The sequence below is a fragment of the Mchenga conophoros genome, linkage group LG11, assembly GCF_057382185.1.
Source record: "Mchenga conophoros isolate Kocher_MC1m ecotype Shallow Benthic linkage group LG11, M_conophoros_male_GT1.1, whole genome shotgun sequence".
NCBI classification, from domain to species: domain Eukaryota; kingdom Metazoa; phylum Chordata; class Actinopteri; order Cichliformes; family Cichlidae; genus Mchenga; species Mchenga conophoros.
Window position 1 is genome coordinate 31,018,099 of NC_140536.1, and position 15,005 is coordinate 31,033,103.

Here is a 15,005-nt window from a genome sequence, read left to right on the forward strand (position 1 = left end):
TGCTGTCCAAATGTCCTTAATGTGGAACATTTGTGGAAATGCACAAGCTCCAGCCAATTACAGTGTTGACAGTGTCTCTTAAACACTAGTGTTCTGTATTTTCTTAAAACAGACCCAGACTGTGATTGTTTTCATTTATATTATGTTCAATATAATTAAATTAAAGCTAAAACAACCCTAAATTCAGCTGGCTGAGGTTGCCATAAAGAGCAATTTGTCCTAAATGTCAGCATACGTCATTTATGTTTAAAATTTTTAATTTAATAAATGGTGTTCTGTCATGAACAGGTGGATTCATTGTCTGTTTTCCACTTTTTTCTCTACTTGCATTTGCCTGTTGCTGTGTATTGTTTTCCTCATTCACACCGGCCTAGAGACCTGTTGGTGACTACCCAGAAACCGTTGGGGAAAAAATGCAGATTCCGGAACAGTTGTGAGTCATTGCTGGAGGTTGTTGGCTATTGCATGCAACTGATTGCTCAACTCTCTTTCATACAGGCCCAGAAATCTATTAGTGACCCGGTGATAAATGCAGTCACTAGTTAAAACTGTGTACTCCACAACTGGTTCATGCAGGTTCATGCAGTTTTGTGATCAACTGAGGAGCTTGGGTAGATAGCAGGTTGTGGTGGTTGCCAGTAGTTTCCAAGAAAGGTACGAACTTGTCTGCAAACAGTTGCAGACTACTCACCAGGTGGTAGTGAAATTGTGAAACATACGATGCAACCTGGGAATGTAGAGAGTTTGCATTTGAAGAAACAGTTGTGCCTTCTCACTGGAACCAACACATTTCAAAAGGCAAAGCTTTTACTTTTGAGGGAAACATTCTCGGTTTCCGATTTGAGTATGAAAGTAAATGTAAGTGTTTGCAGGCAACTCAGTGTCTTTAATGCAAATTATGAGCAAACAAAACAATTTGCTAGTGACTAAAGGAATCAAAAGGAGGTTTTTGACACCCTCTTTGAGACAGATTTCACCTGGTGATAGCTAGCAACCTCGATCAACCACACACCAAGCATTTTGCCTCTGGGTCACCAACTGGTCTCTAGGCCTGTGAGATGAAAACTTCCGTTAGAATGAATAGTAATGTCAACAAATGCTGTACCATCCAAAACGGTATGCTGTGGTAGGCAACTTCTTCTGTTGGTGGGAAAATATACAGTATTAAAATTTTATAAAGGTCACTAAGATTTCTTTGAAAATGACTTCTGGTTTTATAAATTTTATTTCCTTGAAATTTTCCTAAAGATGAATATTTTGTGCATTTTTTATAGACTAAAAAAAATCACTAACAATATCTATATATAATAATCTAACCTACAGTAGTACGGACATAAATAATGACTATTTGAAAAATGTACATTTTCAATTAAGTATGTTCTGATATAAATTCAATCAGTCACTCAAGGAAATTCTTCTGAAAAATTTTACATCACCATTTCTCCCGCAACAATAACAGATACTATCGGATGTTCAAGATACTAGCTGGATATTATCATGAGAGAGTAAAACAAAAAAATAAACTGCTAAAATATTTCACAACCTACTGCATTATTGAAATCCATCAATTATAAGCAACAAATCAGATTTGGAAACAGGTTACCGCATTATAAAAGGGAAAAACAGACAACAGCATTGAAATGATCAAAGTCATTTTGGTTTCTTAAGTCATTGTTCTACTCGAAGCAGACCAAGACTGTGTGAACAGGCTGAGGTAAAGACCTGTCTCAGACAAACACTTCACCGATTTGTCAGGTTTCTGGATGTCATTTCCGACCCTCAAAGGCAGCTCAAGGGTCAAAACAACAGACACTCAGCACAGCCTGACATGACTCTGTATCATCAATAATAAGAAATACAGAGTGAAAACGAGAGCCAAGCTGTTTCATAACAGCAACTGTCCAAATGTAATTTCACACGCCCACGGCCAGGTATAGTGTGTCAAAGAGCCCAGTATGAGAGCCACTGCTCAGACACAGTGGAGGAAACAGGCCTGTATTAGTGTCATTAATAAGACTTGTTGAACAAGCACACAGAGCAGCCAACAAAGCACAGAGGCTGGCCGCACACTGCTGTGGGCAGCACCTCGCCTCTGTGTAAATATGAGAGAGAAAATGTGAGAGTGTGAGAGAAAGAGGGAAAGTTGTAGGTACATGTGAATGTGCTGGCTCGGGGACCACAACATGTGAGTGCATGCATCTATGTGTCTATATATATATATATATATATATATATATATATATATATATATATATATATATATATGTGTGTGTGTGTATATGTGTGTATATGTGTGTGTGTGTGTGTGTGTGTAAGACCAGTCTATACTTCGACTGTAAGTGTGTGGCCTGAAAGTGACCCAAACCAAATGGCAGCCCAGCTATTAGAGTAGTATTAATACAGAGCTGCTATTACAGTGCCTACAGCACTGCTAAATGGGTGCTATTATAGACCAACACATGCAAACCCACACGCACACACACTCACGTGTAACAGCAGACACGACTTGCAAAAACACTCCCACACGCACACACGCTAGTTTCCATATCCAAACCAAGCAGCAACCTCCACGGGTGACAAATGAACCCACATGGATGTGCCAAAACTGCAGTACCTCTAGTGGCCACTTGAGGCTGGCTACAAAAGTGAGTGAGTACCTGTAAACTCCAATGTTAAAATGACCAACTTTACAGCCTTAAAAAGCATTCATACAGACTGGTAATAAAATGTTTTATGCCACTACATAAGTTTACTTCCTTCACAACAGCTTTAAAGTGGATGAACCTTATTATAACTCCTCCATCTAGAAATTGGATTTAAGGGGCATGGCCACTTTGACTGATAGGTCTGTCCCCAGGCAGGCAGCCAAAAGCAATTTGTTTCTGCTAGTCCTCAACTCTGCTAAATGTACTTAATGAGCTGGATCTCTCCACTGCATTTGTGCTGTTGGTGGCTTGTTGGGCATTTTAAGAGAATTATCTCATAATTAAAATGGATTGCTGTGTGGTACAGAATCACCAGGAAGTCTGTGTATCTGTTTTGATACATTTTTAATATTGCAGTAGTCTGTTACTTAGCACAAATTTACCAAGATATCTGTGTAGGGCGTTTATTCCTTACAGTGTATGCATGCAGCGTACTATCCAAGCTTTCTATTGTTAGTTGGTAACATGCCACTAAATTAATTCTCATCAAAATATGGTTAGTTGTGGCTCCAGAATACTCCAGAACACTTCCACAACACAAGCAAATGTTAAGGTTTCAAAATACAACCACAAAAATGGATGATGTCATAGTGACCAAATCTGTCTATTATACTAACTGTGATCTAAACACACAGAGTCTTATCACACAACATCTGTGGAAGAAATACATTTTCAGAAGTCTGCTCTTGCCTCAGAGCTGTGACTATCACTGTCTATGCAGTAAAACTACACAGAAAATACTGTCCAGTGTGTGTGTGTGTGTGTGTGTGTGTATGTGTGTGTGTGTGTGTGTGTGCAAGATAATCATTACGAGTATGTGTATGTTTGTGTTTCATCCAATCAACTGTGAGATCGGCTCATTTTCTTGTAAACTATGTGAAATGGTGAGGAAAGAGCAAACAGCGAACATCTTTTCCCAATAAAACGCACACAGATCAAAAACTCATCTGCCCTTTAAAAGGAAAAGAGAAATAAAAATAGCCTCTTTTGTGTGTATGTAGTCAAACAGAACACAAATATCTTCAGTTATAAATGAAGCATTGATCGTTATTGGTATAATTTAGACTACAAAACTAAACAGCTGCTACAGTAAACAAAGAAGACAGAAATAATGCAGAACAGTGCAAAATAAGTGGGGAGCACTTCTGTTGCACATCATCCTTTCCCCTCTCCTCTGTTTCTACTATATCCAATCTAAAATGCAAAAAAAAAAAAAAAAAATCCGTCCATAACAATTATAATCAAAAACAAGGTTAAAAAAAGGCAGGCAGCAAACTGAGAATTTAGATGAAGAGTTGCAACATCAAAATAGATTCAGATTTCCCCAAATGTCATTTATTTTGGGGGATTTTTCTCTAATAATTTTTTAGGATTATTGCCACATATATATAGTCTTACACTCATAAACATTTAAAAGCACTAAAAATGATCTAAAAATGTAAAAAAAAAAAAAATTTTTGAAAGAATAAGCATTACCATTATCTGCAAAATAAAGCATGTGTAAACATGCACACCATTCTGATGAAGCCGTTCTTGAACAAGGCACTAAATCTCTACTCAGAACTCCTTACTTGGGAAAGCTGGGAAAGGGGAATTCCCGTACAAGAATTAAAACAGGACCTCATTCATTCAGTATCAAGGTGAAATAGAAGAGCAGTTCTAGGGCCTGTACTGCCATCTACTGGTGTACACTATAGGAAAAGACTAGAGATGTAAAGTGAATACTAGTCTGCCTGTATGGTTTTCTGTGTTTACCGAGTTTCCGGTCAAGGGCTGTTTAAGGGATAAGACTTGGTTTAGGGGTCAACCAGAGGTTTAGGTTAGGAAACAGCATTGGGTTGAAACATTTACTTGTGGTTATAAAGTTCAAGGTCAAATGGTCAGGAATGCATGTCTATTTTTAGTCATAAGTAAGGATCGCTAAAACATTTAGGTACACAGATGTCAAACTTGGACATGGCACAAAGACCCAGTTTTATTTACACCACACTACTTCACAACAATCAGCTACCTCATGTCATTTTAGACTGCAAGAACCCCAGAGATCACAAGTTGCCCTATAAGGAAGCACTTGGCGACAGTAGAGAGCATGGGTGAAAGAACACAAGTTTACATGAGAGCTCAGCTGACATCTGAAACACATCCTACACAGTGTGGGGAAACCAGAAAACACGTGGACACAGTCAGAGTTATTGGTTTGTGGTATGTCCTACACACGTGCACTCAGTACAGGCCAAGGTATTGGTTTTGGTTTTAATTAGCCCACACTGTTCTTTCTATCAATCAAATACACACTCAGATGAGCACTTGCACACAGACAGACAGACAGGCTCTCTAAACATGAAGTGAATGACGGATTCATCATGCCAGGCCACAGAGTCTGGCAAGCTCTCTGTTCACACACACACCTTGACAATACAGGCTTTATTTGGAAATGTCATTTTCTCTCCTTTAAAGGGGGTTCCCTGTGTTTCTGTGAGTGTGTGTGTGTGTGTGTGTGTGTGTGTGTGTGTGTGTGTGTGTGTGTGTGTGTGTGTGTGTATGTGTGTTTTTCTTGGATGCTTACTCCATTAGGGCTTTCCCCTACTTGGTTTTTCCAAAAGCCCAATAGACTAAAGAGAGCGCAGCTACATGACCTCTCTCTTTCTCTCCCTTTTCCTCCTTCACTCTTCTTATAGACTTTTATAGTTTTATGTATTTGTCCAGCGCTGCCAATTGCCTCTTATGCCAAGACACATGCACAGATGTTCACTAATGCACACCGCTTGCACTTCAATATATTTGTGAGGTCCCTCACTGATGTTGATGATAATCAACACAACTAAATGCCTATACTCAGCCTTTTGACTTTCCTTTATTAAATACTCAAAAGAAAAACCCACACGCAAAAGCTGACACACAGAACTTGTAAAGCAGTAAAAGTACCCTTTATAGCCAGCCACTATTCCTGGTGGACATAAAGTTTTCTTTGGTATAAATGACTTACATGTGTGTGCATGGCTTATGGCACTGCTGTCAGAAAGCTGTTACTAAGAGAAGTTATTATGCACCAAAATTCTTGTGTGATTCCAGGACAGCTTTACATCTCTCTTGTTTAAAACAATATTATGAAAAAAGTGAATTTAGTGTACCCGTGACTCCTCCAAAGGTGCCGTAAGTCATGTTGCAGGCTGTTCTTTGCAGGTTATGCTCATAAACCAACTTGAGCTGGTACTGGTCACCATGCTCCACGTTCCCTGCAGTGCCTGCATAAGGTTAAAAAAAACACACAAAAAACCCAACTTCAATTAAGAGAAGATATAATGACACCCTTAAAAGTGAAAACTGATCCCAAAAAGGGTGGCTGTGGCTTAGCAAGTGGTTTGGGATTTGAAGATCAATGGTTCATGTTCTCCAGTCTGCATGGTGAAGGGCAAGATACTGGACATCAAATTAGCCATAAGGCATCCATAAGCGTGTGAGTGTGACAGATATAGGGAACTTAAAGAGCAGAGAACAATCTGTGTATGAATGTGGTTTGTAATGTAAGTGCTTTGAGTGCTCCGTGGTGTAGAAAAGCATCTTATAACTATCAGTCCATTTACTAAACATAAATAATGAAAACCCTGTTTATGTAAATTTTACCTGATACAGAGTAGACTGACAGCTTTCTGGGGTGGAGAACAGCCAAGTGAAGAAGCTCTGAACACCTGAAAGGACAGCAAAGAAAGTACTAAAGCAGTTCAATAATACGATAACCTACAAAACTAAAACCCTTTTATCAGAATCAGAATACTTTGTGTGAAATTATGTGTTACAGTTACTCCAAGATACTGAACCAAATTTAACCAAAGATACAATATATTACAAAGTTACATAATATAAAAAATTGCTCTAATAGATACAAATAGCTCAATTATAAATATACTGAATATTAAAGGAGATTAAACATATTTGATTGACATTTTACTCTAAACTGTGAAACTTTGTGATTTGCATGTCCAAAAGGGTGTACTGTGCATTCGATGGAGAGGAATTATTTCCTGTGTTGTGCAGTGGTGCATTTGGGTAATGTCCTTTACAGCTTAACAGGACCCCATGTTGATTATTTTGGATGGATACCTCTAAAAATCCACAATTATTTAACAAGACCACCTAGTTATAAGCCAAATAACAGCTAAAATCACTACGCTAGAATAACACTAGAACTGCGGCCCTGCAGCTGGTAAAGATAGAGTTTCTTTCTCAGACACCAGCAGGGCAGATGCTTCCTGCCACTGTGGCTGAATCCATGTTCTTAACTCAAGGGTGGCATCCACTCTTATTCTCTCTCATTCGTCTAAAATAATTACTGCAACAGCTGGTGCATTTTTTTAACATTGGTTATGGTTTAGGTGTAGATGATGTTCCAGTGATGCTGATCCTAGATTTTTCACTTATTTACCTTGCCACAAAACCACTGAGACGGAATGTGTCCGCTTTCTGGGCTGAGAACAAATGCGTCTTACTAAGTTTCAACCACTGCAGTTATGTTTGCTGAGAGAACAACAACAAGGAACTAGAAAACTGAAAACCACAAGCTTTCGCTCTTTCTTAGAAAACCAAGAAAACAAAACCTTTCACCATCTGCCCACCTCGGCCTGCCTCCACAATATTTACAACGTGCTTTGCTATCAAGGCCAGCGTCCAAAATGTCCCACCAGTCTCTGAAGAATGCTGTGCCGAAAAACCGCAGGTAACTAAACACAACGTCTTCCAAACAGACTGATTTAGTTGGATTCTGCTCCCAGTGTGATGATGTGGGAAGCCTTCGAGACAGACCACAGCTTTTCCCAGAAACCTTCCATTCCAGGACGTTCCTGTGCAGCCGCAGCGAGGCAATGTGTGGTATTAATGTTGAGATTAATGTTAAAGAAAGGCAGCATCAATTTCACAGACAGATTCAAGTCCTTGATTATTTTAACAGATAAATAAAGGTTTGGATTTTACTGTGTATTTACTACAGTAAACAATGAGTCTAAAATACTACACATATTATATCAATCTCTAGTTTCTTTCATGGTTCAGGACTAAATTGTCACACTGGTGACATTACTGCATGAGTTGTACAGCTGCTGATTTATGGGAACTACAAAACTCCCTTAAGAGTCTGTGCCACATGCTGCTTGTAATGTTTTGAGCACTTAGGGCAACACCACATTTTACTATATTTACACAGTGCATGTTCTTCTTCTATGTCTTATCCAAAGGATTTCCACAATCACTAGAGTCAGAAAACCTTATTTGACTTTGCTTTCTGTCTCACCTACCTTTTCCACATTGTCTTGTGACCTGCTGCCGTCCCCAGGTACAGCACTTTTGGATTTGCTGGGATAAAACTAAGATTTGCAAACCATGCCAAATGTTACCAGTACCTTTCAATGACAATGACTGTATCTCTAGTGTTTTGATTTTTCTTTTTTTTTTTCTTTTTTGTGTGTGTGTGTGTGTGTGTGTGTGTGGGGGGGGGGGGGGGGGGGGGGTTGCAGCTACATCAAGTAGAAATTGGTCCACACTGCAATCAGTCATTGTCTGGAGCCTTTCAAGATGGTATTAAAAAAACATTTACACTAACTATCGATATTTGAACACTTAAGAATATTTCACAAAGAACACATCTAGCAAAAATTAAAAGTAGGGTCTACAAATTCTAATTACAAGCAGTTAAAGGTCCCTCACTTTCTCTTCATTTGTCGAGGTTTTCTTATCTCACTTCATTAACCGTCATGGATTAAAAAGGTATGGAGCCTGAGAAGGAGTGAATTTGTTAAGTTATTTATTTGAAGTTTTTTTTTAATGTAGCTGTAAAATATGAGTGCAGTGTTGAATCAAGCAAGCGTGTGTTTTAGTCATAACTTCAACTTTTCAATTACATATATAATAGAAAATCTGAGATATTCAATCCTTCAAAATCTTTATAGTCCTGCTTTAATTTCCTTTTTTTCCAGCTCTGAATAATTACCACAATAATCCTATATCTAATCAACACTGCCCTATCCCCCATAATTGCTTTTATCCTTCTTCCCACATTTACATAGTTTTGAAACCTGATCAATGTCTCTTCAAAACAAGTGATTTTTTCCTGGACACATCTGCACATTACACTTGACTGACTCGTAGTATCCAGCAATGCACTAACATCGCTGGAAGTGGCCCTGGGTTTTAAAACTATGCTAGAAACTCAGTGGTTAGCCTGACATTATAAGCACAACTATGTTTGGGCCACTGATAGATCGTGTAAATCATGAGTCGGGAGAGAAACTCCTGGCAATCTTGGTTTGAGGTTAGCATACTTTGCAGTGGAAAAAGATGTTAATGTGGTTGTAAGTAACAGAAGGGATGCTTTTTTCTATGAATGAAAAAGCAGAGCATTAAGCTACAAATGGTTATTTCTGCCTGGCATTTTAAAGTAAGGCTTTATTACAGGCTATACTATGAATGCTTATAATTCACACGAGGTCATGACACAGAGTTCAAGAAAGCCCTGTGATTCATTACTGCAGAAAGGCACACATATGTAACAGATGACACTGAACATTCAATTACAGGGCAGCTCCTCTGTGCATCCTGCTTCAGTTCCTAAAGCTCTATCAACTGCACAGTATCCTCTCTAACTGTGACCTCTGACCTGTTCAGCCACCAAAGACAATGCAAATATAAGACTGGTTACTTTTCAAAAAGACCTGTCTTGCTTTGCCTAAATCTGCAGTGATTGCTGGAATGGCTCACATCAAACACACATATTTGCAAGAATGATCTAAAAGCTCAGATTTCAGATTGATTTAAATGCTTCATCTCAAATCAAGCATGTGAACTCGGTATGATGTCAGTGAGAGTGGATGTATTTAAAGTGGACATGAAACACTACATGTCATTTCTATTTTGTACCAACAAGCAATGCTCTGTGAATGTATGCTCTCTGCGAAGCTGGATTGAGGACATACATGTTTCAAGTTAAAGGTTTTAAAGCAGCGGTTCCCAACCCCCGGGCCTCGGACCGGTACTGGTCCGTGAGTCGTTTGGTACCGGGCCGCGAGAGTTGAGGCCCGGGTGTGAAATGTATGTTTTTCAGGGTTTTTATCGTTTTTCAGTGTTATTTTGTTATCGTTTTTATCTTTAACTCTGTTTTCCTGGGTCTTTTCACGTGTGTTATGAATAAATCTTCTTTTTTTCGGTACCGGTACTAGTTTTATTTTGTTGTATTTATCCGCGACACCTTAAAGGCCGGTCCGTGAAAATATTGTCGGGCATAAACCGGTCCGTGGCGCAAAAAAGGTTGGGGACCGCTGTTTTAAAGCATGTGTTTAGAGCAAGCCCCACCAAACCCTTGTTTCAACCTTTTTGTGAGAGGCAACCAATCGGAAGCAAGATGGTTTAAAAAGATTTGATGTTAGCATTAACATCTACTGTCGACAAACTCTTTCTGCCTGCCTCTGTCCGTTTAAAAGAGCAAATGTGTAATTTGTGAGGTAGCACTTTTGTGAGACTGTGACTGGGAGTGCTTATATCAATTTGTCCTACACAACACCACCACAGTGGTCAAGGCCTGACATGGTGGAAGGCAGCCAAGAAGGCAGGAGATAAGGTGCAATGAGGGATTAGCAACATAATCAATGGTCCTAGTGTTAGAACACAAGGCTGTGGTGATTTGACTTGACTTATCAGGAGTGACACTAAAGACCAAATCCATTTTAGTTTCATTCAGACAAACTGAAAAGAAATGTTGACAAAACTTTGACTCAAAAAGGGGAAAAGAGCTTAATTTAGAGAAAGAACCAGCAATGACTACGGTACATTGTCATATGTTTTTGGTATGCTTGTCCACTGTTTGTGGGTTAGATTTGCATACTTACGAAACAAACTTGCCCAGTTCGACTTGGATGATGGCATTTTGAAGCTGAACTTCAAGCAGCTGGGCATCAGCTTGACCTCCTTCAATAGTCTTACTGGCATGCGGGGAGAAGATTCGCAGCATCCCCATGTAACTTCCCACTACAACTTTGTCTGCAAATTTATCATCACAAAGAGGGGAAATAGCAGAGAGAATAGAGGTTATTACTCATTGGTAGCAGTCTAACTTTTATTATTTTGGAGTTTGACATACTGCAAAGAAAAGAGGTCCAGTGGCTCAAGTGGTGTTACCATCAGCTCTTCTTTCAACCAGCTTGAAAAAAAATACAGTTTAGCAACACATATTATAATGCAGAGTTGAACTGCAAATCAAAATGAGAAGGGTTTTATTTATGCTCCCATACTTCTGTGTTTTGGCTACTTTGAGGATATCTAAATGGGATGTTTTATGCTTTTGCTTTTTTTTTTGTTGTCCTAAGCTTCAAATAGTGAGGTGACTTTGAAGGGCCATGAGTGCCGCTATCTATGAGTCAAAAGCTCAAATTTCAGATAGTGAGTAACGGCAGGTGTCCGTATTATGGCCATCTCAGGTGAACACCTCTCTCACTTTTGTGCTTTTGGATGGAGAAGGGCAGCCAATAAGAAAAGAGTTCATTTAAAAGGAGAGGAACTAAAGTGTTGTTCACACAAAGGACTGAACTAGGAGCCTTCACAAAGATAAATAAAGATAATTCAGGACTCTGAAACATCCATCCATCCATTCGCTTCCACTTATCCTTTTCAGGGTCACGGGGGGTGCTGGAGCCTATCCCAGCTGTCATAGGGCGAGAGGCAGGGTACATCCTGGACAGGTCGCCAGACTGTCACAGGGCTAACACACAGGGACAGACAACCATTCGCACTCACATTCACTCCCGCATTCACACCTATGGGCAATTTAGTCTTAGACTCCGAAACAATAAGAAGAAAATCTAGTTCAGGTTGCCGACAATCACAATTAAATTTAATAATAACAGTTTAAAGCTTCAGTTGGCAGAAATCTAGTAGTAAGTGCGTATACACAAATTATATCCAGTAGACACATTTAACTTGATGTGTTTTTATCCTGACAGAATAAACTAGAAGTGACGTACTAAGAAAGATAGATAAATGGGATGGCTAGTGTATCAGTTCCTCACAACACACTGACCGTGTCCAGTGCCACTGTTGTCCACGTCTCCAACACACAGGCATCCCTGGTCAAACTCCTCCCCTTCGCCAAGTGTTGCTGACCACCAATCACGTGCCTTGAACAGAGACATGCCGCCTCTATTTGACCAGACAGGAACACAGAAGAAGTGAAGGATTAGATGCTGTGAACAAAATAAATAACCACAGAATGTTCAGTTAATGACTTTCTCTGTATAACTGAATAACTATAGGTACAAAAACATTGTAGACAGATGAGCAAAGAGACAGAGCAGAGTATGCATCTACAAGGCATTAACTTTTCACAGCATTATCTCCTGTTCACTGAGCAGCTCTAGGTAGAACGCCAGAAATGTTAAGAGCATCACCACAGCAAGTATAAAGAAGGGTTAAGGACTACTTATTCACAAAATCAATCCACCATCTATTTTCCTTCATAAAAGGCTTGCCTTGAGCCATTTGCATAGTGACAGCTTGACCCACTACCCCAGGAAGCCCTAGTGCTCTGAACATAACACTTACAACTACAGCCAATGGCAGAGAAGGGAGCCAGTCATGTGACCTCAGGATTGTGCATGTGAGCATAGAGGGGGGAATAAGGAGGTGTATAGTTGGGGGCAAGCAGCTTTTCTACTTGCTAAGTGCTGAGCAGGTGGAACGGACAGTTAATCCATACAAAGAGAATCCGACCTATTCAGAGTGCACTGCCATGCAGGAAGGGGAGGCTGTTAAAGGAATACATTGACGAGTCATTGCATAAAAAGCAAGGTTTAAAAGGTTAAGAATCTGATCAGTATTACTCTATGATCAGAATAACTTACAGTATCATCCTCTGACTATTTGCATGGCTTTGTGCTAATTTACTGGTTTTGCTTGGGGCAGTCTATTGCTCATCAATGTCTCCAGATTAGATCAATTAGCTTTAAATATATTTTGAGGTTCCTTAAGTAAAGTTTTCAGCATAAATGAGTTACTTTTTAAAAATAAAAACCGAGACACTTTAAACCCTTTGTTAGGCAATTGTGTTTTTTTCTTTTTGTGAATGAGACTTTAAATTATGTGCAAACATCAGACAAATAAAAGTGGAATGGGAAACGTAATTTTAGCCCGTCATTTCCAATGGTTTGTTTCCCTAATTTCGGACTTAGTTCCACGTATTTTGGAGTCTTAAATGTGTGCACAATGCCTATAAATATTAAGAGAAGATAGGATCTTTCTCGAGTTAAATGCTACAGTAGAGAGTCAGTCCAACAATCAAAGAATAGAAAGGAAAAATAAATCAAGAAGTAAATTTATTGTTCTAGTCTGATATTAAATTTTGAAAGCTCTTGGATTTTAGACTTTTGTAATAGCTATTCAATTGTAGATTTAGTCCCATAAGGACTCTTGTTTGGGCAACAACACTCTCCATATTTGTACGTTAAAAACAGTAAAGTTAGTGACACAAATTCAAGAACGGTTTTAAGTCGTTGTGAACCTGCACAGGTGAATTACCCTGCAATTACACTCAAGCCGGCTGAATTAACTGTAGCTTAGACGGCTAATTAGCTAGCCCTTCAAGTTCCCTAGTTACACGCTAGCAGATCAGAAACAGGGTCGCTGCTGTTTTCACGGTTTCTCATTTGATAACAAAACGCCTTTGTTATTGTTCCGGTTACCTCTTACCTTCACAGGAATGACCTAGTCCGAAAAATGTCGAAGATTCGTTACTTCTCGGTCACACAAACATCACATTTCTCACCCTCTTGCTTGCAGCCATCGTCCTGTTGTCATGGCACTGACGCTTAGCAGAGAAGCCGGGGGTTAGTGCGCATGAACGGAAATACAAGGGGGTGGTGTTTGGGAAAACGAGTTTTTTCGTGGACCAAAAAAATCTCACTCAAGCGTCTTCGGGTAACTCCACGGGGAGTGTTTTTTTAAAGCATTATTTCTTTTAACTCTGTTTAATCACTCTGTATATCGAATCACAAATCAAATGTGAAAAAACCTTTAAACTTCATTAAATTTGGACAAAAGCAATGTTTTTAAAACTTTTAGATATTATTATTTTAGATTATTCTTCTGCCACCATCTCCGTGGCTATGGCATCTGTCACAGATTTAAATCAGAATTCTAATGGTGCTGTTCCTATCATTATTGATATTTTTCATTATTTCCTTTTAATAATTATTTCCTTTTAATAATAATAATTTTATATATATATAATGTGTTGTTTATTTTATTTTCATTTGTATATTGATAGAGATAAAACCTGTAAATTTTATGACAGTGACATATGTGTAGTAGGTAGGGTATTTAGTTTGTTAACCAAGGAACTGTTGAAGAGTGCACTTAAACCATTGGTATATCTTGGGAGATTCATTACACTTTCTAAATGTGGAAGCTTAGAAGTAGGATTCGCTCGAAAAGGGAGGGCTCGTCCGGGATTTGAACCCGGGACCTCTCGCACCCTAAGCGAGAATCATACCCCTAGACCAACGAGCCATGCAAGCGCACGTGAGCCTAGCCGATTGTGACGCATACGTGTTATCTTTGCTGTTATTTGATTTGCATGTTCAATGTGACCAAAATGATTCTGTACATCTGCACGTCGCGTTTTCAGTGGGAGAAACGATTCGTCACTTATCCAAGTGACTTTTTTTTCATCTTTATGTCAGCATAAGCAAGTATTACAGTAAGTACTGTATATCAGTACATATCTTTATTTTCTTTATCGACATATATCACATAATAACATTGCAGGAAAAGCATTGTAATGGTTTGCATTTGGCTATCCATTGACTCAGTCTGACAGAGTAGTAATTCTGTATTGACCCACTAAAGAAAAATGAAATATGATTCCAGATGTCCACTATTTGTCCTTTATAGTTTATGCTCGTTCAAATACAACAAAAATGAGTTTCTAACAAAATATGGGCTCGTCCGGGATTTGAACCCGGGACCTCTCGCACCCTAAGCGAGAATCATACCCCTAGACCAACGAGCCACGACTTCTAAATGTGAACACAACAATTTCTGGGATCCAAAGATGCCACGTTGATGAACTTTAAATTGCATCCCACAGTTCATCCACTCCTTGTCCACTGCCGCCATCTGCAGGACATCTTGTGATACACCGGCTAAATCATGACGTCCTGCTGATGTGCAATTGTCAAAATGAATAGTCCATATTCTAAAACATTCTCTTTGTGTGCACATTACATATGGTGCAATATCATTCACAAAAATAGGCACTGTGCACAC

The 15,005-nt window shown here is 39.1% G+C and overlaps 1 protein-coding gene and 2 non-coding genes across 6 annotated transcripts in view; all 3 read right to left on the reverse strand.

The window, feature by feature from the left end:
• bbs9 (Bardet-Biedl syndrome 9) overlaps nucleotides 1–13,553 on the reverse strand; it is a 174,599-nt gene extending 161,046 nt beyond the window's left edge. For 3 of the 4 annotated variants that reach the window (XM_085292470.1, XM_085292469.1, XM_085292467.1), the window contains exons 1-5: nucleotides 13,428–13,553; nucleotides 11,764–11,882; nucleotides 10,577–10,727; nucleotides 6,330–6,394; nucleotides 5,837–5,950 (exon numbers count right to left, since the gene is read on the reverse strand). In XM_085292470.1, coding sequence (XP_085148596.1) covers nucleotides 5,837–5,950; nucleotides 6,330–6,394; nucleotides 10,577–10,727; nucleotides 11,764–11,875 — 442 coding nt within the window. In that variant the 5' untranslated portion in view covers nucleotides 11,876–11,882; nucleotides 13,428–13,553. Of the gene's footprint in view, nucleotides 1–5,836; nucleotides 5,951–6,329; nucleotides 6,395–10,576; nucleotides 10,728–11,763; nucleotides 11,927–13,427 lie in introns of all 4 variants that reach the window. The other variant, XM_085292468.1, reaches the window with a different exon arrangement.
• A 621-nt stretch (nucleotides 13,554–14,174) lies between these two features.
• On the reverse strand, nucleotides 14,175–14,246 carry trnap-agg (transfer RNA proline (anticodon AGG)). The gene has a single exon. It is a non-coding gene; the product is annotated as a tRNA-Pro (tRNA).
• Nucleotides 14,247–14,676: 430 nt separating this feature from the next.
• trnap-agg (transfer RNA proline (anticodon AGG)) lies at nucleotides 14,677–14,748 on the reverse strand. Its single transcript has one exon. It is a non-coding gene; the product is annotated as a tRNA-Pro (tRNA).
• Nucleotides 14,749–15,005: the final 257 nt, after the last annotated feature.